This window comes from Vanacampus margaritifer, chromosome 4 (assembly GCF_051991255.1).
Source record: "Vanacampus margaritifer isolate UIUO_Vmar chromosome 4, RoL_Vmar_1.0, whole genome shotgun sequence".
NCBI lineage: Eukaryota > Metazoa > Chordata > Actinopteri > Syngnathiformes > Syngnathidae > Vanacampus > Vanacampus margaritifer.
This window is the reverse complement of record NC_135435.1, coordinates 29,305,609-29,326,476: the sequence shown is the minus strand read 5'-3', so window position 1 is coordinate 29,326,476 and position 20,868 is coordinate 29,305,609. Positions and strand designations below refer to the sequence as shown.

General features: G+C 39.2%; 1 protein-coding gene across 2 annotated transcripts in view; it reads right to left on the bottom strand.

Annotated features, from left to right (window-relative positions):
• Nucleotides 1-20,868, bottom strand: part of adamts18 (ADAM metallopeptidase with thrombospondin type 1 motif, 18) — a 58,454-nt gene that overhangs the window by 16,800 nt on the left and 20,786 nt on the right. For both annotated transcript variants that reach the window (XM_077564746.1, XM_077564747.1), the window contains 7 exons: nucleotides 18,935-19,030; nucleotides 17,060-17,208; nucleotides 12,065-12,237; nucleotides 9,449-9,579; nucleotides 7,287-7,410; nucleotides 6,960-7,204; nucleotides 220-340 (listed from right to left, as the gene is read on the bottom strand). In XM_077564746.1, the coding sequence (XP_077420872.1) occupies nucleotides 220-340; nucleotides 6,960-7,204; nucleotides 7,287-7,410; nucleotides 9,449-9,579; nucleotides 12,065-12,237; nucleotides 17,060-17,208; nucleotides 18,935-19,030 (1,039 nt within the window). The remainder of the gene's footprint in view (nucleotides 1-219; nucleotides 341-6,959; nucleotides 7,205-7,286; nucleotides 7,411-9,448; nucleotides 9,580-12,064; nucleotides 12,238-17,059; nucleotides 17,209-18,934; nucleotides 19,031-20,868) is intronic.

The following is a 20,868-nucleotide window of genomic DNA, read 5'->3' as shown; positions in this document are numbered from 1 at the left end:
TTTTCATTCCTCACCGCCATTTTATTCCCCTTAGGACATGTATTTATTATTTTTTTGCCAACTGCTTTTAGCATTTCTGCCCCATCTTGCACTGATACTCATTCCTAATTTAACTGTGGCACGCATTTACATGACCCATCCAACCTGATGTGCCTGCATGCACGCATGAAGGCAAATCCTCAAAGACATTAAACCGACATTCAAAGTCATCCAAGTCACCTCCGGCGCAGGGAGCTGAACAGTCGGAGCGCACCACACCCCAGCTGTAGTCTGGCTTCCTCTCAATGCGAGGCAGCGTGTACTCCCAAACCACACCGGGATTCTTGCCTTGCAGGAGGATCTAGAAGAGGAAAAAGGAAGAAGGAACCATTATTGGCAAGACGGGCATGAAGTCAGGGACTGTGAAAACATTTTCCCAACAACCTCATAGATGGAAGACGACCACTCTACCACTGAGCCATGCCGCCCAAAGGTAATGGAAGAATGGTGCCCTACTGGTTAGCATGCCTGCCTCACAGTTCTAGGATTTGGGTTGGAATCTGGGCTGGTAGCGATCTAGAGTGGTTTAGAGCTTATTGGAAGGCGAAACGTTTTACATTAGCCTTGGTTGCTTTGAGTCCCACTGTGCCCCACTGTCTTATGGTGTTCCACAGGGTTCAATCTTGGGGCCCCCGGTGTTTCCATTGTATTTGTTGCTCCTAGGTTCCATCTTAAGAAAACATGGTATTTCCTTTCACTGCTATGCAGATGACAGTCAGATGATTTCTCTTTAAATCCACTTAGGTCCAGTCTGGAAGAAATCAAAGACTGGCTGGCATTGAACTTCTTCAATTCATGGTGTTTGGTCCCAGTGACCCTTGTGCATACCACCCTGTTGACCTGGTGTCTAAAGCCTTGCAATTGACCCATGACCAGACTCGGGTATACCCCACCTCTCCTCTGAAGTCAACTGGGATAGTGTCTGGCTCACCCGTGACCCTAATAAGTCACATAGAGAATACTGTAGGTGGCTGGATGGACTGCAAGGACAACAAATGCCTTGGCGAAGGTTTGCGCTACCCTGTGCTTCGGTTGCAATGCTAACTAGGAGTGTACTGGTATGCCAAAAATCACAAAACTGTACTGGAGGTCTCCGTGGTGGACCAGGAGCAGAGTTGATAACGGACATTGCTTTCGACCGTGTCCGGAAATCTTAGCCTTGGACTGCGAGATTATTCTTCCTACACAGACATTCTTGTGGTATGCCAGCCCAGGCCTGCAGTGTAATTTTGCTCCGGCTCTTCAGATTTGATGAGTGGCGTGGTGGAGATGTGGAAAATTTGTGGTCTGTTGTCTCTGCTGCAACCATGTTTTGTACTTGTCAAACATGACAAAGATCTACACTGTCCGTCCACACCTTAAATGTGTCTATTTCAAACACTTGACAGCTGGTCTGTCAGTCATCCCGGGTATTTTCGTCATAGTCGTCATTCTCCATCACTAATTTGGCCGACTATGCAGATTAGCATGTTGACGGTTGCGGTAGAGTGTTTATCTTTACTGGTGTTTGGCTTGGAGACCATTTTTGGGCTTTGTCTAAAACAATTGTTGGAAAAGTTTTGTGGTGTTTATCTTGGCAGACTGTGTTTGTGCACATTCTGTCTGACACAGAGGGAGTTGTTTCACAGATTGAACGCTGCAAAATACACGATTATGTCTGCATTGTATTGTTTCTGCAGCTGTTTGCAAAGAATTTTGGACACGGATCAAATCGCATTTTCTCTCATTAAATTGACAGATTGTTTACCAAGCGTTGTATGTTGTATAAGTTTGCAAAGTATTCATTTTTTTTCCAAGTGCCATTTGAGCATGTGCTTCATTACAATGGTAACAAAAGATGATTTAGGACAGACCCCTGGAGAACATTGCTGGATTATTACTTGCTAATTTTATAAATCTAACATCTGAAATGGGTTTCTGTGTAGATGATAAAAAGATTAATCCGCAAAAACGTGTCGTCAGTGAAGGAATTTGCTACCACCAAACAACAATAGTGGACCATTGCTCTGCGGGCTGTTTAATGAAAATCTCCAAATGTTGATTTGTGTTAAATTTAAAAAATCCCAAAATTGACACAAAAATTACACACGCTTGCAGTTCAGAAAATCACATGTACTGCACAGCTTCTCTAATTTCAGTTTATTTTTTTCTTCTGAAAAATTTGACAAATAATAGTATTTAATAATAATAACAAATTAGTAATAATAAATTAAATTATATGAATAAATAAATAAATGTTTTTATTAAATTGTTTATTTAATTTCATTAATTTATTTATTTAAAAAATGTTTATCAAAATAAATGTATTTATCATACAAATAAATAAATTTGTAATACCTAATAATAAATTAGACCAAATAATATTTTGAATTACAAAAAATCATCAATATCATAAGACAGCCCCAATCATAGTGATTCAAACAAAACATTTTCAAAACCTGAAAACTGATAACTTATTTTGTTTCCATCTAAATGCTAAAACAACATTTTAGTAAAATCAGTCGTGAAAACGAATGTTCAGTGTAGCCATAAACGAATACTATTACTGAAATTTTGAATTTTTGTTCTTGCGTTTGTTTGCCAAATTCTAATCTAAACATAAACTGATGACGCGTATTTCCCGCCATTCTTATTTGATCGCTGCCATGTAATGGTGTCATAACGCTGCAGAGTCTGCTGACACCAAGCACAAAAGAATCAGCGCACGGGATGTTTCAGCACGCCTGGAAAATTAGCCGTGATCTGCTCTTTTTGTATCAATGACAGCAGTTAAATAAGAACGATGCCACATTGATTTCGCCCCTTTTTCGCCTGTTTGTGCACGTGCAGGCAGTCGAGATGTCGCAGGACCCAACATGCAGTTGTTGGAGGCGTTAAGTGAATGTTTCAGTCATCAGTTTTCCGCCTCAAGGGGCTCTCGAACACGGATCTGACCCGGGAGGCGCTCGGCTTTCGCTCTTGTGTAAGCTGGGCTGAAGGCCAACGTAAATCGGTGATATTGTCAGTACAGTTGATGCTTGAACTCGAAGAGCTACGATACGGAGCAAGTGTAATCATTTATGCTTTTCAGCAGTTAATCCACAGGCCTCTAAATGTAGGAGTTCCCAAACTGAAGCACCTGGAAATCCGCAAGTTATCATTTCGGGGGTATATACCCAATTATTAAATTACAGAAAAAAAGCTATTTGAATAATTAATATGGTTGAATACAGAGATGAACTAATCAATTATTTATAGAATCTGGTATTTTTAAATTGATGGATATCGTGTATTTGAAGACACCGGAAATTCTTCTTCGTGAATTGAACAATTTGTTTTCAGAATTTTTTTAAATAAAAAGAGGGAAACTACAGTATAATAACAACTTAAAGTTTTGTGCTATATAAAAGAAGAAAGATTATTTTCTTATTTTGTTAAAGTGACTACAATATATATCACAACTTAATTATACTCAGTTTACGGCTTTTTATCCTGAAAGAACACATTAACAACTCATTACTTTTCTTCTAGAAAAAAATGCCCTTTTTCTCATAACATTAATTTTTTTTCTCTAAAAATGTTTTTTGATTTATTTATCAAGAAATGACAACTTATTTCTCAAAAATAGAATAGTTTTTTTGTTTTTTTAAAATTCCAGTGGCACTTAGAGGTGCACTTAGTAATGTTTAATTTCCATTTCCAGACTGGATCTCCTGAAAGGGTCCCGACTCCCTCGACCCCAAAATTGTGAGACCTGCTGCTCTAATGATCACGTTTGCTGCTTCTCATCCGCGAGTCTCAGCCCAAACTGGACGGCCTTCCTAGGTAACTAAGAATCACCGGTCAGCTGGGAAAGAAAAAGGATGTGGTGGAAGATGGCTGGAAATCGAGCATGCGCGTGGTCCAAATAAAGTGACGGCGAGCCAGCGTGAACCCGAGAGAGGAAACAGTCTTCCGTCTCTCGAGGTTTGTGGCCAAAAGTCAATGATCGGAGCGCGCCTGAAGAATCATGCCACGTTGTCACTGGACTCCACATATACATACAGTATGCATATTTTTATGGACGATAAGTCTCTTTCCAGGTTGAATTTTACCTCAAGAAAATAGACGAGGTGATTTTTGCAAGGAATATTACAGTGAACATTGTTAAAGGGGAAGAGGGCCAAAAAGTGTCAAGAAAAGAAAATTGTGGATTATGAGAAAATAGGATTCATCATATCAAACTGTACATTCATAAACTCAATCAAACTGCACTATTAGATGGAAACGATGCCCAAAAAAATCAACAGAAGGAAGAGATTTTGTGCTCCCTCGGACTGACCTTAACTCATCACATTCAACAAGCTCAGTTGCAGTATTCTTAATCTCTTAATCTAGCCACCACCGCCACTGCCGTCGCACTCTCAAGATCTTTTTTTTTTTTTTTTTTGTAATTACAGGACATACTTAGAGAGATTACAGCAGTGACATCTGCAGATCAGTATGAATTGCGAACGCACGCAGACAAGACTGACTGCATATTAAGCTTCGCTTTCTTTAAAGGACCGCCTTGGGTTGTTCAAACGTTAATCCTCCTTTCATATTTCGGCGACGTCCCTATTAGTTATGGTGATGTAAAGCTAACGTGAAGCCCAAAGGCGATAAAAGAGACAAGCAGACACAATGTTAATGTGGCTGGAAAATAAGTGATTGATTTGTGTTAGTTTTTGCAGCGACTACAAAAGATATTCCATTGAAAACCATTAAACATGTATTTTTTAACCCACATGTACTTTAATTCGTCATCAAATTATTTATTCATAAAATAAATAAAATTATTTATTTATAATAAATAATGTATCTTCATCTATCTATGCCAGCGAAAATACATTATTTTCTATTAAATGGTAAAAAGTATTATAATTGCAGTTTATCCACTTTTTGTGGTATTTTTGTATTTTTCAAACTTAATCAATAAAGGTTTGGAGTCATTGTACTAAATCAATAATAGACAATTCTGAGTATTTTAGGGGCCATCCATTATTCACAATTTTATCTCATTAAGCAACATTCCCATGCACTTTTCCTTGTTGAAGGTCTTAAATTTCCAACTTCCAATTTTTCTGGAATGTGGCACAAGGGCGGCAGCAACCTTCCCTCTTTAATGCAGGAGAAAATGTTTCACTATATGGACGCACTCATCATACAAACGCAAACAACAACAAGCACTCGACGGAGCCCGGCCACAAGTCAAGCCCTCTTTTCTGAAATAGCTGCGAAAACATACAAACATTTCCGGATGACCAAGTCACCAGCAAGTAGAGAAACCTTTGGGAGTATCCCACTGGTGTTCCGAACCCAATTTATGTCACACTCATTCCTGACTAAGCATTTTTAGGCCTTCAGGTGAGCTCACCTGGTTTGAACTTCTGGTTTCTGCAGCCAGAGTTCAAAGTTCAAGGGAAAATAAAAGCTTGTGCTGACATTGATATGTGCCGGGACCAGCCCCGGTGATTCCCGCCGCTTCAGGGCAGGTAAAAAAAAAAAAAAAAACTCTTGCTTTATAGTCTCTCTCACCCTCAATGAAGTTTTCCTTCTGTTTTCTCGCTTCGCTAACCTTCAATCACATTTGCAACAAAAGCACTATTGAGGTCAGTGGCCACGGGGGCCACATGGCCGTGGCTTTGGATGCTTATGCATGGATGGAAACACGTGACTGCCTCTTTACATTGAATGTGCCAGTGCTGAGAGACAACACCGCTTACAGCATGACGTTGACGCATAGTGGATGTGTGCCGTTTCTACAGAGAGGAACCACGGAAGACCCGTGAAGTTGGAAAACTCGAAATTCATCCACGATTCGTGCCCATGGCTAATCAGAACAATAACACCCACCCACCCATTTTCTGTACTGCTTATATTCACTAAAGTAATAATAATAATAGTAATAATAATAATAATAATAACTGAAGAATGGTACAAGAAGTGACATATAAGAAGTGAAAAATTGTCACATTAAATAGGATAAATAAATAAATAAACAAACATGTAATGGTCACAAATTTGTCAAGCATGAAAATATTAAAATGGTTTGGAAAAGGCTGAAAATTACTTTTTTTAAACTGAGTAAGAAAATTTGTGAAATAAAAGAAATTGTGAAAATGTGTCAAAGTGAAAGATTGGAAAATGGTAATAATGAAATGAATATCATTGTGTTAGATGGTTAAAACGTCACAGAAAAAACTTTTTAAAAATGGAAAGGGTAAAACAAAGTGACATGGTAAATATAATTTTTTTAAACTATAAAATGAGCGGTTAAAACAATGACATTTGTTGCAGAATACTTAAAAATTCTGAAATAAATATTGAGTATGGATAAGAAAAAAGTGGGACGTTTATAAAGGAGTGAAAATGGCCAAAAGGAAAAAGAGTGACAATAGGTAGAAAAATAAAACAGAGAAATAGCAGAAGTTTGTAAAATCGACAAAAAAAAGTGTGTTTTTTTTTTAAGAAATAAAAAAATATTTTTTATTTTATTATTATTATTATTTTACATCTATACAGTATATAAAAGGGGATCACCTTTATTAGAAATTAATACAAAACAAAAAAGTTTTAATAAATAAGGAGGGCGGGATTGTTCTCAATGTTTGACAATAAATTTTGAAAAATCCAGTTTTATTTTGTGTCACTCATGAAATCTCACAAAAACTTATCGTAAGACTACAGTTAAGTTGCCTTTTTTTTTTCGTGAGTAGACCATCCATCCATCCTTTTTTTTAACCGCTTGTCCTCACAAGGGTCGCGGGCAATAAAGACCAATTCAAATAAATTACAGAAACCCAAAAATGTGACATTCTACGATGTGGGAAAATGGCAGACATGTTTCTATCCTAGTTGCTCTTTCCAAAAGAAACTGACAATTGCCTCTTAACAATGTAGAGATCGGACATTAGCCTTACTTCAAACACCAGCGTTTCATTGGTGGGTCCGGCAGCGTACAGACTCTCAGGCTTGCTGAAGGAGCGCTGATAGCTGAAGGTGGCCCCTCCGAAGTGGAACTTGCCCGGCCAGTCCACCGTCCAGTCCCCGGTCAGGTAGTACTTCCTCTTCAGGGAACGTACCGCCAGATAGCTGGTAGACACCTCCATCTCCTGCACGTGAATGCTCCGGGCACCCGCCGGGATGGTTACCATCGAGTAATACTCTGGGTGAAGAGAACACAGGCGGGATTAGATAGGTGACGCTTTTAGACTTGACATTTCAGGTGAAAACTCGGAGAAACTTACCGTTAGCCCTGTGCTGTAGTGTGTACATGCCTTTGTAGAATTTGCACGTTGAGTTGCTTCCCTTGCATACGCCACACGCATCCAGAGAAGCCTTGGATCCTAAAATCTGATCGCAACCAACTGTCTGCATACAAAAACATGGCCAAATAAAAGTTGCATTTTAGTGGCCACAAGAGCATACAAATCCACAAAAGTAGCAGAGGCCCCCGTGGCCATGGCTGTGGATGCATGGATGGAAGCATGTGACACGTTTTTTTTTTCTTTCTACGCAGCGGAACTGGAAAAGCTGAACACGTCTAAAGTTATATAATTCCTCATTCAGACAGAATTGGAGAAAATGGTCAATCGTAAGTGGAAAATTGTCTAAAAAAAAAGAACTAAAACGGTTAAATAAAATAGTGAAGTATCCTAAAATATTTTTTTAAATCCTCAAGAGGGGTATTATACAGCGAGCATAATAAGAAATTAATATTTTATACTTGTTTAGACATTTACCAGTACCTAGTCCAAAAAAACAAGACAAAAAAACAAATCACTGATTAATAGCGCATTTCATTCACAATGTTAACTCAATATGTGTTATACTGTATACAATAATTGAAAGTAGAAGGGGGCATTATCCATGGGTGCATGTTATTTAAAGGATTTGTGAAAGTGAAAATTGTCCAAAACTATATATTGATGAATAAACCAGAAATAAATATAAGCTTAAATATACCAGCATAAAAAACCTCAGAATGAGTGAAATTGTTAAAACCAAAAGGGGGGCAATTACCAAAAGGTTTAAATGAGTGAACATTTGTTAAAAGTTAAACAAAATGGCACACACACACACACACACAAAATAATAATAACAATAAATAAATAAAAAATATAATAATAAATGAAGACATTTTGTCCTAAAAAAAAAGTGCCCAAAATACAGTGGAAAAAGAGTGAATACTTGTCCAAAAAATAAATGCAAAATTTGAAAAGTAATAAAAATAGAGTGACAAAATAAGCAAAGAATCATCAAAAACGAGTGAAAAATTCCTTCCAAATTTGTAAATATGGTCAAAAATTGGGTAGCAAATACCATAAAAATAGTGGTTAAAGAAAACAACCAAGAAACACAATTACATGATAACTAATGAGAGTTTAACATTTCTCTTAATTATGCGAAGAAAAAAAGCATTCAGATTGCATGAAGCGATTTCAGGGTTGCAAATTAAGATGCAATCCAAGCCAGCTGTTTCTAATGGCCTTTAAATAAATAAATAAAAACAATCAGATAAAAACCGTAAACTGACACTGAGCTTTCGAGCCGTTCCTCTGCTCAATCCAATCACTCGCCTTAAACCTCTCCATGGAGATCGACACACAGCTGAAATTATTTATTTCAATGACGCTAATTCACATGCACCGCATCCAAATTGGGAGATCACATTGCCGCATATACGCTTCGCCCCGGTACAGTACGCACGCCACAATGACTATAAATACACTGAACTTCACATGCAATTCAAGTCGGTGCCAATTAAAGCCAATTCTTGGTGGCCCACCAAAAGCAACAAGCATGTGTGGAAATGGGACAAAATAAGTGTCAACGCGTCGGTTTGGGTTGGACCACAAGACAATTGGGTTAAGATCATGGTCAGAGTTTTGAAATGATTGTTTGGAAATGCACTCTTGACGGCTGCTGAAAGGTGACACTTGAGGTCTACCAAAGTCGGCGAAAAAATGACGCTTAAGTCAAAGTGGGACGAAAGGGATTGAACAGCGGTCACACTGTGGACTGGCCTACTACATTATATGCCTCTTTTTTTTTTTTAAGGGAATCATGCCATTATGTATCACTGATAGAGACTTTCAGACCTTCCCCACACACTCAACACAATTCTATTAGAATGGCTGATATTAGTTAGAAATGTGTACCAAACTTGTCAACAACAACAAAAGTAAGGAACTATCAAAAAATGAACAAAAGATAAATACCCCAAATAAACACCAACAAAAAAGTTTCAAAGAGGTTTTTTAAAAGAGAATCTCTTTTTTGATGACACTTGTATCGCAATGTCAAAGCAAAAAAGTGATCTAATGAGGGCTTGTATCTTCAAAAACTTCAAAAGTTTATTTTCTTTTCATTTGAAACCATTCAGAATCATTAGTAGAGACTTTTGTACCTCACACACGCCGTCAATACAAACATCGCCTTTGTGGTCGGAGCAGGAGGTGCCATCTTTGACCTTGCCGGACATGGCGAAGAAGAAGTCAAAGTCCTCGGCCGTGCAGTACAATTTACAGACGTCTTCATCTGTAAAGAAAAAGTTACTCAAATAAGACTGGTAAGCAATCAAGCAAAGAACTCTGCCAAGGCCAAACATTTTCATAGAGTACTGTTCCTTCCAATGAAAGAAATAGCTTTAAAAATGTGGGAAAAACTTTTAAAACGATATGTGGAACGCACCAAAACCAAAACCCCAATGTGAAAAATTGGCAAAAAAATAAACATGAATAGTAATAATAATAATAATAATAATAATAATAATAATAATAATAATAATAATAAGTCAAAGGATATTTAAAAAAAATATATATTGGTTTGAATTAAATTGGGGAAAAGAAGAAGAAGAAGAATGAAAATGGTCAAAAAAAAAGAGGGAAAAACTTGTAGGGAAAAAAAAATATTGAACATTTTTTAAATAATAGTGAAAATGGTCAAAACGTGTGAACATTTTTCAAAAAAGTAGAAATTTTTCACAAAAAATTATTGAAAATCCTAATGACATTAGTGGTCATAAATAAAAGACTAAAAATATATTTTTTTAAACATTCAAAAAAATGTGTGGATTTTTTGTGTGCGAGATTTTCCACTAGTATATTGCATAATTTTGCGTAACCCAATAGTGAAACAGTACATATGGCCTTTTCGCCTTAACTGACATTGCGCGGTCTGAACTGGCAAAGACTGACGATGAAGTCTCTCGGGGGATTTCTTCCTTGGCTCGAATCACAGACAAGTCTCAGCAGATGACGGCGAAGGTGACTTGGCCCTCACTTCCCAAAGCAGTTTACAATGTTCCTCCCTACATAACCTCCCATTCATCAAGAGCTTAAACAGACCTGGGACGCCGGCCAAACAGATCGCTGTCCTTCACCGCACTACTCGCACCCCACAGCCCCACCCCTTTTTTTCCTTCCCTCTCCTTTATCGAATCTTTTCCCAGTGTGTCGAAGTGTTGCAAGTGGCTGCATGCCTCCCATCAGAGGTGGCAAAAGTTCTCACAGTGCGTGTGTGAAAACAGATTGGTAAAAGTATTAACAATCAATTTTCATTGTTATACAGTATTTTCACAGTTACCGACCGTATCCATTTTTGACAACTTGGTACTTTGCTCTCAAGGCATGAAATCAATTTGAACCGGACTGTTGTGGTTGTCTTCAAAGATGTTTTGTCTTCACCCTAGCAAGCATCGTTACTTCATGCAGGACGGCAACTCATTGTGTACTTTGTTACTTCCCACCCCTGCATCCAATACGTATTACACCGAGTGCTCCCTTCCTCAAACTTTTTGGGCCACGGAAGCAGTAAAAGGAGCTTTGAGCATGGCAGGGAAAAAAAATCTCATTAAAGGGATTTGGGCTGGGATACAGAAGATCAAGTGAATTAAGAGCAGACAAAGCTCATCGGCAGCAATACGTGCTCCTTTGTGTGTTTAAGAGGAGCCGCGCCGGCCAACCGGATTGCAGCTCTTGTGCTTTATGTTGAAAATATTCCCAAGGATTCAATTACCGGGAACAAATTAAGAGAAGTACTTAACATTGGACAGACCAACCATGACCGGACTGAAAACACTCTACTGGCGCGGGGTAATAAGGACGTAATGTACAGTAAAATCTCAAATTGAGATATTGAATACATGTTTTGCTCCCTTCTGGGATTTGATTTTTTTCTCATTATACCAAACAACAGGGATGTGATTTGACCAAAGTGAAATTATCTGAAAATTTAGCCGGGGGTCTGGGGGCCGCTGGCACCCAGCTAGGTCCAGGGCAGTGCCCTGGTGGGGGGACAAGGGCCCCGGAGCTCATGGGTTTTCTGTGTTTTTAAGTACTTTCAATGCACTCACATGACAAAGAAATAGACAAAACAACAGCATAAATTTTCAATGTATATTGAACTATCCCATATAAAATGGCAGTTTTAGTCAACTCAAAATCAGTCACATTCAAAAACATTGGACTGCCTTTGCTTTTAAAAACTATCACTGAGAATATCATCATATCTAACTAATGTGATTACTAAGTTAACACATAAATAATGTTGAAGAGTTCAAATTTCATGAACAAATAATTGTATCATGACCAAATGAAAAGTAACTCATATTAGAGCATACCACAAATGTCTTTGTTATAGCAGAAGATGTTATCTGTCGGAGTCATGTGCATACACAATGAACTACTTAAAAATAAAAAATAAAAAAATAAAAAAAATCGAAATTTTTTTTTGGGGGGGGAGATAAAAAAAAGCGGAATTCCGTGAATTAGCGGAAAAATCACATCCCTGAAACAAGCTTTGAAAAAAAAAATGTTCCCAGCAAGTTTACATAGCATTAATATTATTAACTTCTCCAGAAACATCCACTAATCCATTTTATTTATTTTTTTTACTGCTAAGCAAACATTGTACTTCTGTGTTGACACAAGTCACCAAACATACATTGAAATTTCTTAATAAAATGGAGTCATCGCCAAGCCCTACACTCTACGACGTATTGAATTCAAGCTTCCAACATTACCGTCCACTTTGGTGTACGGCTTCCACTTGTAGTACCAGCCCCGGAAGGGTTTGCTGTTGTGCTCGGCGCACTGCTGCGTCCGGAAATCCACGCTGTTGTGCGGACACGGGCGGCTGTTGCACAGCTGGTTGTGGCGGCCGGGGCCATTGCAGAATTTGCCGTTATGCTGCGGCCTAGAAGACACAAGGAAAAATTGTTCAAATGGATTGAAAATGGTCCAAATTAGTCAACATGTTGAAGAACTAGTATATTGTCATTTGCCCTCAGATACCTCGGTCAAAAAATTAGTACTGGAGATTCTTTTCGGTTTTGGAAAAGCCCCAACCGAGTTTTCGGAAAGGCACACAATTAACTAATTTGCAGTGGCATAAGAATAAGTGGTCCGTGTTCTTGAATGTTTTTCATTGGATTGTTTTATATCGATGGTCTAGAAGTGTTTTTCAAAAAACTATGCCGGGAGCGCATTACCGCATTTCTACCATTGAAGCCGGGAGTGCGGACACGTCATTTTATTTTGTTTGGACCAATTCTCGATCTCTTAGCCGACGAAATGCATCAGAATATACACAAGAGGGTGACGTGGGCCTGGTAGCATGTCTTGGAATTTTATTCCAGCATTCATGGCTGACGTAGATTCGCGGGGGTAATGAAATAAATGACGCAGTTGGACGACGGCGCGAGAGGACTTCGAATCAGTGTAACGAGTCGACAGTGACATATTGTTAAGAAATATGCTTATCTACCTTTAAAGCCAGGAGAGCGGATAAGTCATTTTGTTTTGTTACAACTGCGCTCCAGTGTTGAAGGTAAATAAACCCGCAGATGTGACACAGTTGTTTGTTGATTTAAAAAAAATATATATACGTATATATATATTGAAGTTTTATAATAATACAGTAAGCTCTGAATTTTTGGGGAATTATGTTTCTATCTGCTTCAGGAGCCGTGATATCAATTATTTAGTAGGCATTGACAATATTGTTGGATTTCCAGGCAAACTTTTTTTCGGGGTCATAGGTTTTACATGCATGTTTTGTCAGACGCTGTAGGCCTTAATGGGTTAATGCATCATTAGCGTATGTTACTGATAGACTGCGGAAATGAAATACCCTCAAGGGTAGAGAAGTAGGTTACAATGTCACAGTAGGAACAGAACTCTGTCGTAAACTGACGACGCTTCTTATCTAATAGAACGGTCGGAAGAAAATTGTCAAGAGAAATTTGAATGTGAACACAACTGAAGAGCAGTAACATACCATAACATTATCTAACTAATCACGTTGGAGAAAGCTTTAAGACATTTAAGCAAGCTTCGGGTTTCCTACAGGTTTCAAATTCGGGCATTCCGGCAGGACCACCAACAGAGAAAATTGACTTTAGCTATTTACGCTAGTTACCAAAGAGGGTATGCCGTGCGTGGACCCGGAAGAATCCTGCTGATCTCATAAAAACAGTAATTCTGCACAACTTGGCGAGGGTACTAAAGAATGCTGACTAGAAACAGAAACCCAACGGGAGGACAGGAATACCGAGGAAACAAGTGTGGTGTGAAATGAAGCAAAATCATCCTGGATTCCATTTAACGGAGGAGTGATGGGATCGCGTTGGAGGGAGGTTGCGGGTATATACTGTACGTCTTCACAAGCGTCATCCTGTTACTGTAGATGATCGCATATGGCCATGTGCTTATGGCGAGGGTCCGCAGTGCAGTTTGCATCCCGGAATTCCCCCGTAACATTTTGACTTTTTTCTTCTACAGCCTTCGTCCGTGATCATGTGATCACCAGGTGTCAATGTTCTTCGAAAACAAGACATGAGCCAGATTGTTTAGCTTGAGTTTCAGCCTCCCTTCCGCAACGACACCCCTACACTGACGCAGCCCTCGGGCTGCTGCTTCGTGCTTCAGGATGAGGCCAAACTCACGGTGTGGTCACCGTGGTCACTGTTCTTAAAAAAAAAATGAAATGAAAGCTTAAATTCCAAACTACAGTGAAACCTCAATTGTTTGGGGGGAGGAAACCATCACAAGATCACTACATCTGCCCAGAAACAGGTTTTGCTGCTTGGTCTTCACCTGCAGAACCTTCCTTATGAAGAGTCGAGGGCTTACCCACACTAGTCCGAACCGAGCAGCACTCAGCCTTTACATTCCTCTTTACATCGAGTGTGTGACAAAATGTGCAGCGTCAAAACCAGGTCAAGATTGTGACCCTAATCGCCCAGCCTTGTTGGCGAGGATTAGGGTGGACCGCGTTTGATCTGGCAGGTGGTCCAAGGGTGTGGGGGGACGGCAGAGCGAGGAGGCAGGTGGAGGACGTGGGGGTAAAGCGAGAAGATTCATTTTCCGCCTTTGGAGCAGCTACTACAAGGGCTTTAATCTGCCCAGAAGAAGACGCTCAATGAAGATAAATTTGGCCGCGGCACTGAGGCAAAAGTGTACAGCGGGTCAAGTTCAAAGGTATTTCACGAGTGGGTCAATGGGATGGAAATCCCTTTACAAAATGAAGAGAACACTATTAAGCAGACTTTACAACAAAAAAACTTTGCTCTTCTATCAGCTACATGTGAACATGTTGCAACAAGAATTCTCATTCTTAAATGTTTTTTTTTCTCTTTGCCTACAGATGAAGACACACACAGTTAAGTGATGCACAAGGCTATGTTGTTAGCATTGCTTTTAGCATTACCATTCCAAGTCCACAGATAGCAATACTTTTACGTACTTTGTGCTGGTCTTAACATCATTTTGGTAGGAAAGCAAAGCTGTTGATTTGAAGCAGCTTGTGGGGTGTGAATGACATTAGCGACAGGCAAATAGATTCAGGCTAATCCATCTGGTTGTGGTCCGATTTGAAGGATAGGGGCCCTGCCAAATTAATCACTAAGATTAACAGTGGTCCAGTCACACAGATGCAAACAGTTGAATGAGTTCACTACTGCACGGTGATCACTAAGATGCAACTGAGATCTTCTGTATCCTAGCTAGCTTGTCTCCATGGATGCTATGGTCTGTTCATGCACTACAGTATTGACATTTGAACTAGACAGGTACAAAAACCTGGTTTAAAAAACTATAAAAGGAAGATAAAAGCTGATATTATTGGTTTATCAGTATCGGTTGAAAATAGCATTATCGTGCATCCCTATTAATATTACCTAACAACTTTCCCTCCCCGTGTCCCACTGACCCCGTAACTCATAGTAGCAGAAGCTGCTGTAAAAGTGCCTCTCTCACTGGCGCAGGAATGCTAAACGAACTAGACAGCTAACCTGCTTGCGAAGGGCCTCCTGCGTGGGTCCTTCTTGCTCTGCCGAACGTGGCGTATGCGTAACGTGTATCATATGAGCAGAAAACATCTTTGATCTCCCGGCGAGAGGGATTAAGAGACGGGCCAAGTGCGCCCGTGTCTGCCTGGCTGTTAAGTAAGCGCTGATGAGCCCAGTGAAGTGAACGGTCCAAATATTTAAACTAACCTCGTTGTGTGTTTGTAAAGGGAGAGGGAGACTGCTGAAAACTTTGTAAAGCCAGAATGATGTACGGGGAAACTGTTCATTAGCACTGGCAAGCCTCTTCAGATGTTGCGCTAATATTTTATTGTCAAAACATCTTCTGTTTTTTTCTGATTTACATTTTACTCTCATCTATCTATCTATCTATCTATCTATCTATCTATCTATCTATCTATCTATCTATCTATCTATCTATCTATCTAGCTAGCTATCATATATACATTAGCTAGCTAGCTAGCTAGCCAATGTACATATGATCTATCTGGCCATCCACAACGCCACCTACTAATCTACTTACAAATTTCATCTATGCCTGATGAAACACAAATGTTAGAAAAAAACATTGTAGAAGAAGGGGAAAATTTTTTTCACTAAGACTAAACAAAGCCAATTGAAATATTGTACCCCACACCAGCCATACATAACCCTCATCCCACCTGCCTACCATTTCAATTAAACTAAAGAAAATGTGTGTGTGCTTGACGAAACACAAGTGCATGAGTAAAAAAAAAAAGTGCTGCCGACCATAAAATTTGTTTTGACCATTGCTTCATGTTCATCAGCCAAGAGTCCAACTAGCCAAATGGCGCCCATTAGTTCCACCATCTATCTATTTATCTATCCCCCACGGTTGTACATTGCGGAGCAAATGACTCGTATGAGCGAGCAGGCATGATTCCCAAAAATTGGTTTGCCATGGAATTTTTGGGAATATGTATTTCCTAAATCCTGGTTAAGTGAAACATGAAATTTGACAGGCGTGTCTATCATGAGCTGACCGGCAAAAATTCTCAAGAACCCATGCTTTGTCCAAAACAAGAAGAAAGTCAGCCATTTTGGTTTGAAGAAGCCGTTTAATGGTCATTTGGGCCATTTTATTAAGAATTATTCTTTCAATTAGCCACCAAAGCCAGGTCCATTTAGTAACATGAAATGTGGAATGGGTGTCCACCATGAGAACACTCCAAATAATAAAGCCCCAAGAACCCATGCCGGAAAGAAAACAGGAAGTCTGCCATTTTTATATGAAGCGGCCTTAGCTATTTCCATGGATCTTTCAAAAACAAACATTTTTCGTGTCATTGCTACCAAAATCAAAACCTCATACTTTGGGTGACACTATACAGTATGATGAACCCTTTTTGATGAACCCTAGCCATAAAACACCGAAATTCGGATAACTCAACTCCACAAGGCTCCAATGTCCTTGGAAAAGAAAAGAGCAAACTGTGCGTTCATGTGAAGACGCACGAACAGAGATGTCGGGCACCGTGGGATGCGCGGCATTACGTTTGTGCGAGCGAGCAGCCATGCGGGACGTTGGCAGCAAAAAGCTCCGTTTTTAAGAGGTTTTGCCCCACCCTTGTCTGGAGCATGGGGAGAGATTGTCTTGCTGTCTGGACTGTCAGATGACTCTGTGCGCGTGTGTGTGTGTGTGTGTGTGTGTGTGCGTGTGTGTGTGTGCGCGTGCGTGTGTGTGTTTACCGTGGACTGGTGCAGGAGCGCTCCCTGTACATGACCCCACCACCGCAGGTTCTGGAACACTCCGACCACTGGGACCAGGGCGACCACTGGCCATGGACCGCCTTGGGGCCGTGCTCCCCATATTTGACACACTGGCCGCGCCAGCACCACTGATGTAAGGCAATAGAAATCAATCAGTGAGCGTCATGGTCTTGGCTTGACGATGGAGAAAGTAGGATGGTGAACTAGTTTGATTGCAGATTGAGTGACATGAGGTTGTAAACTTCTCCTTTAAAGTTAGGGTTTCAAATCGTGCTATCATTTCAAGGCATAGTTATGTTTTTTAATGGCTTTACTCGCTTCCTTTTTTACTTCCTGCCTTATTTCCTGTCATACTTCCTGCTTTTCTTTCATATAATTCTAGGTTTCTACCTTCATGGAATGGAATGGAATCAATTTCATTGTCATGTTATGAATACAGAGCAATGAAATTCACATTACTGTGTTACTGTAGGGAACAGAACAGGAAGCCTGACGGCTGCCAAACAGCACCCCGGTATTCTTAGATCCATCCATCCATCCATTTTCTTAACCGCTTAGATGAAAAAGAAAAATATAAGGCAGGTGTGTCAAACACGTGGGCTGTGGGCCCGATCAGGCCAGCAAAGGGGTTTAATCCAGCCCGCGAGAGGATTTTGTAGTAAAAGTAGTAGTCAGACCAATTAATCCGCTGGCCACAATCAAAACATATGAATTCTTATACTTTACTTCTTTTTTTTTTTTTTTCTTCCAGGAGAGCTCAGTATTGTTCATTCGATTTGACATCATCATTGCTCTCCTTTTTTTTTAAAAAAAAACAAATAAATTAAAAAAATGTAATAAATGTTTTTTTTATTTTTTTAATATATATAAATATATATACATATACACACATATATATATATATATATATATATATATATATATATATATATATATATATATATATATATATATATTTTTTTTTTTTTGTATGTGGGTGAGTATGTGTATGTGCGTGTGTGTGTGCGTGCATGCGTGCGAGTGTGTGTGTAATCATCAGTTCACCTAAAGCCCATTAAAAAAAAATCCCATACTAATAATATAATACAATAATAAATTGCCAAATGCAAAAACATCAATGTAAGTTATCACGATGTAGTGGCTCTCGCTAACAGACAGAATTAAGTAACCAGAATTAGGTTAAAAAATTCTATATACGTAGACCATGTTTCTATAAATTTTGATATTTGGTTTTTATTTGAGGCAGATATTTTTTCCATTAAAATGTGATTTATGAGGAGGTTAGACCATTGGTCGATATTCAGAGTTTGTTTATTTTTCCAGTTAACAAGAATTGTTTTTTTAGCGATAGTAAGGGCTACAAGTGTAGATGGAAATTGTTTATGTGGTAAGTCAGTTGTTGTTAGGTCACCTAGCAAACACAAGTTTGGAGATAAAGGTATCCTACAGTCCAAAATAGCGGAAAGTTTTTCTAAGACTTTAGTCCAGAAATACATAACCGGAGTACATAACCATAAAGCATGAACATAAGTGTCTGTAGTGTTTTGTAAACATTGGAGACAAATGTCGGAGTCTGAGAGTCTCATTTTCTTCATCATATATTGAGTAATGTATGTTCTGTGAATAATTTTGTATTGGATAAGTTATATACTTTACTTCTAATACTTTGATATTTTTTTGCAAAAAATGGTGTTCTCGAGAAATGACAGTACATATTGTCAGATGTGAAAATGAAATGTTAAAAGCCTGTGTACAAATATGTATAGAGCAGAGTGTAAGGGATTATAATATGTGTAAGAAATACATTTTTACATGCAGTATATTCAATGTTAGTCATGAGTTGAGACAACTCACCATGTCGGGGCCGCAGCTCGTGCCCTCGGCGGCAGGCATGAACTTGGTCTCGCATCGTTGGCCCGTGCGGTGACACCACAGCGACTTGCAGATATCCTGCCAGATGAGACACACAAACGCAACAGAGGACTGGATGTGATAAGATGCAGTCTACCATGACTAGGCGTTCTTTTCCTTGAACGGCAGAGGTGGCTTGCTTTTCGGTATGAGGTACAGATACCTGAGTTAAAAAAAAAAAATTCTCATCAAAATAAAAGCACTGATTCATTGAAGGAAAAAACTGCAAACTGAAAAGTACAAAGGTGAAAATGATTCTTCAATATTAATTATACTCATTTTGATAACTTCATAATTAATAGAAAAAAAAGTATCGGCACACAAAATAGCTTCTCTCGTTTATTAACTTGTCTTCATCTAAGAAAAAGTAACAAGCGTTACTTGACAAAGTAAGGAGCACAAATGACAGAAAATTGTCTACAAGTGGAGGGGTTAAAGGTTAAAAGGCGTCAGAAAAAATAAATACTCAAATAAAGTACAGATACCGGAACATTTTTTATCGTAAAGTATTTTTACTTCATTACTTGCCATCACATCAGCTGCTCCCTGCCAGCGTCAGAAGGGAGGCTCATTGTCGGGCTTATGGTGCAACCCTGCACCATAAGCCCGACAATGAGCCTCCCTAAAAAAAGCCTGGACGTCAAACCTAATCAGTGCGCTTCTTTAATGAAACAGGCTATAATTGTGTGTGTCATCTGACCCAACAATACAGAAACGGAGCGAGTGAGTGAGCACAGAGGGAGAGCCTCGCATCGGGAGACAGGCTGCCGACGCTGGCAGCCAGCCCGGCTGCGCCGGACTCGGGGCAAGCGACCGGCACGGAGGGCCAGTGGGAGTTGGGCTTCCAGGCTGGGTAGGGGTTTCAAATGAGGGTTTTAAGCCTGGGTTAGGGTTTCAAACAAGGTATAGGATTTCAAATGAGGGTTTTAAGCATGCACTCTTAAAACTGTTGGGTCAAAAATAACCCAAATTCAAACCCAAAACAATTGACCAAACCGCTATTTGGGTCAATTTGGCCCAACTTTGGGTTGATTTGTATTAATTAACCCAAAGTTGGGCCAAATTGGCCCAAGTAGTGGGTCGGTCCAGTTTTTGACTAATATTTATTTTATTTTATTTAGTTTTTTTGACCCAGCAGTTTTAAGGGTGTGGTTTAGGGTTTAAAACAAGTTGTACAGGTTTGACGTCTGGATTAGGGTTTTAAAGCATAAATAGGATTGCACGTTAGGGTTTCAAATTATGTAATCAATAATGAATTGTGGTTTCAAATTAGGATTACATTTTTATTTTTAATGTCTAGATCTTTTAAAGTTTGAAGACTAGACTAGGGTTTCAAATTAGGTTGTTAAAATAGGGTAAGGGTTTCAAGTTACGATCTAAACTTCAGGTTCCAAGGCAGGTTATGTCTTCAGATTAGGGTTAAAAATAAATGTTATTGTTTCAAAGGGTTGTGGTTTAAAGCCAGAGTTGGAGATTCATCGGGTGACCGTTTTAAACATGGTTTAGGATTTTAAAATTAGGTTTCAAGCAAGAGTTAGGGCTTCAGATAACAGGTGTAAGGCTGAGTTAAATCGTGTCTCCACCCTTATTTTCAAAAATAAACATCCTTTTAACAGGCCATGATCATGTAAACACCCTTTGAAGCATCTTGAATGAAGTGTTGTGCGCTAATCCGCTAGCTATACCATTTATTTGAGTCTATTTCCCAGCGGTTAGAGGCCAAGCAGCATTTCCATGTGAATAACAGCTAACATAAAGACTTCACCTAGCCCACGGCGCTCGGTTGGCGTAGAAGAGGTTTGTCCATTGAGGGAATTCGAACCAGGAGTAAAACACAGGTGGGGGTTGGCCTCTTTGGCTAAGATCATGGCAATTAA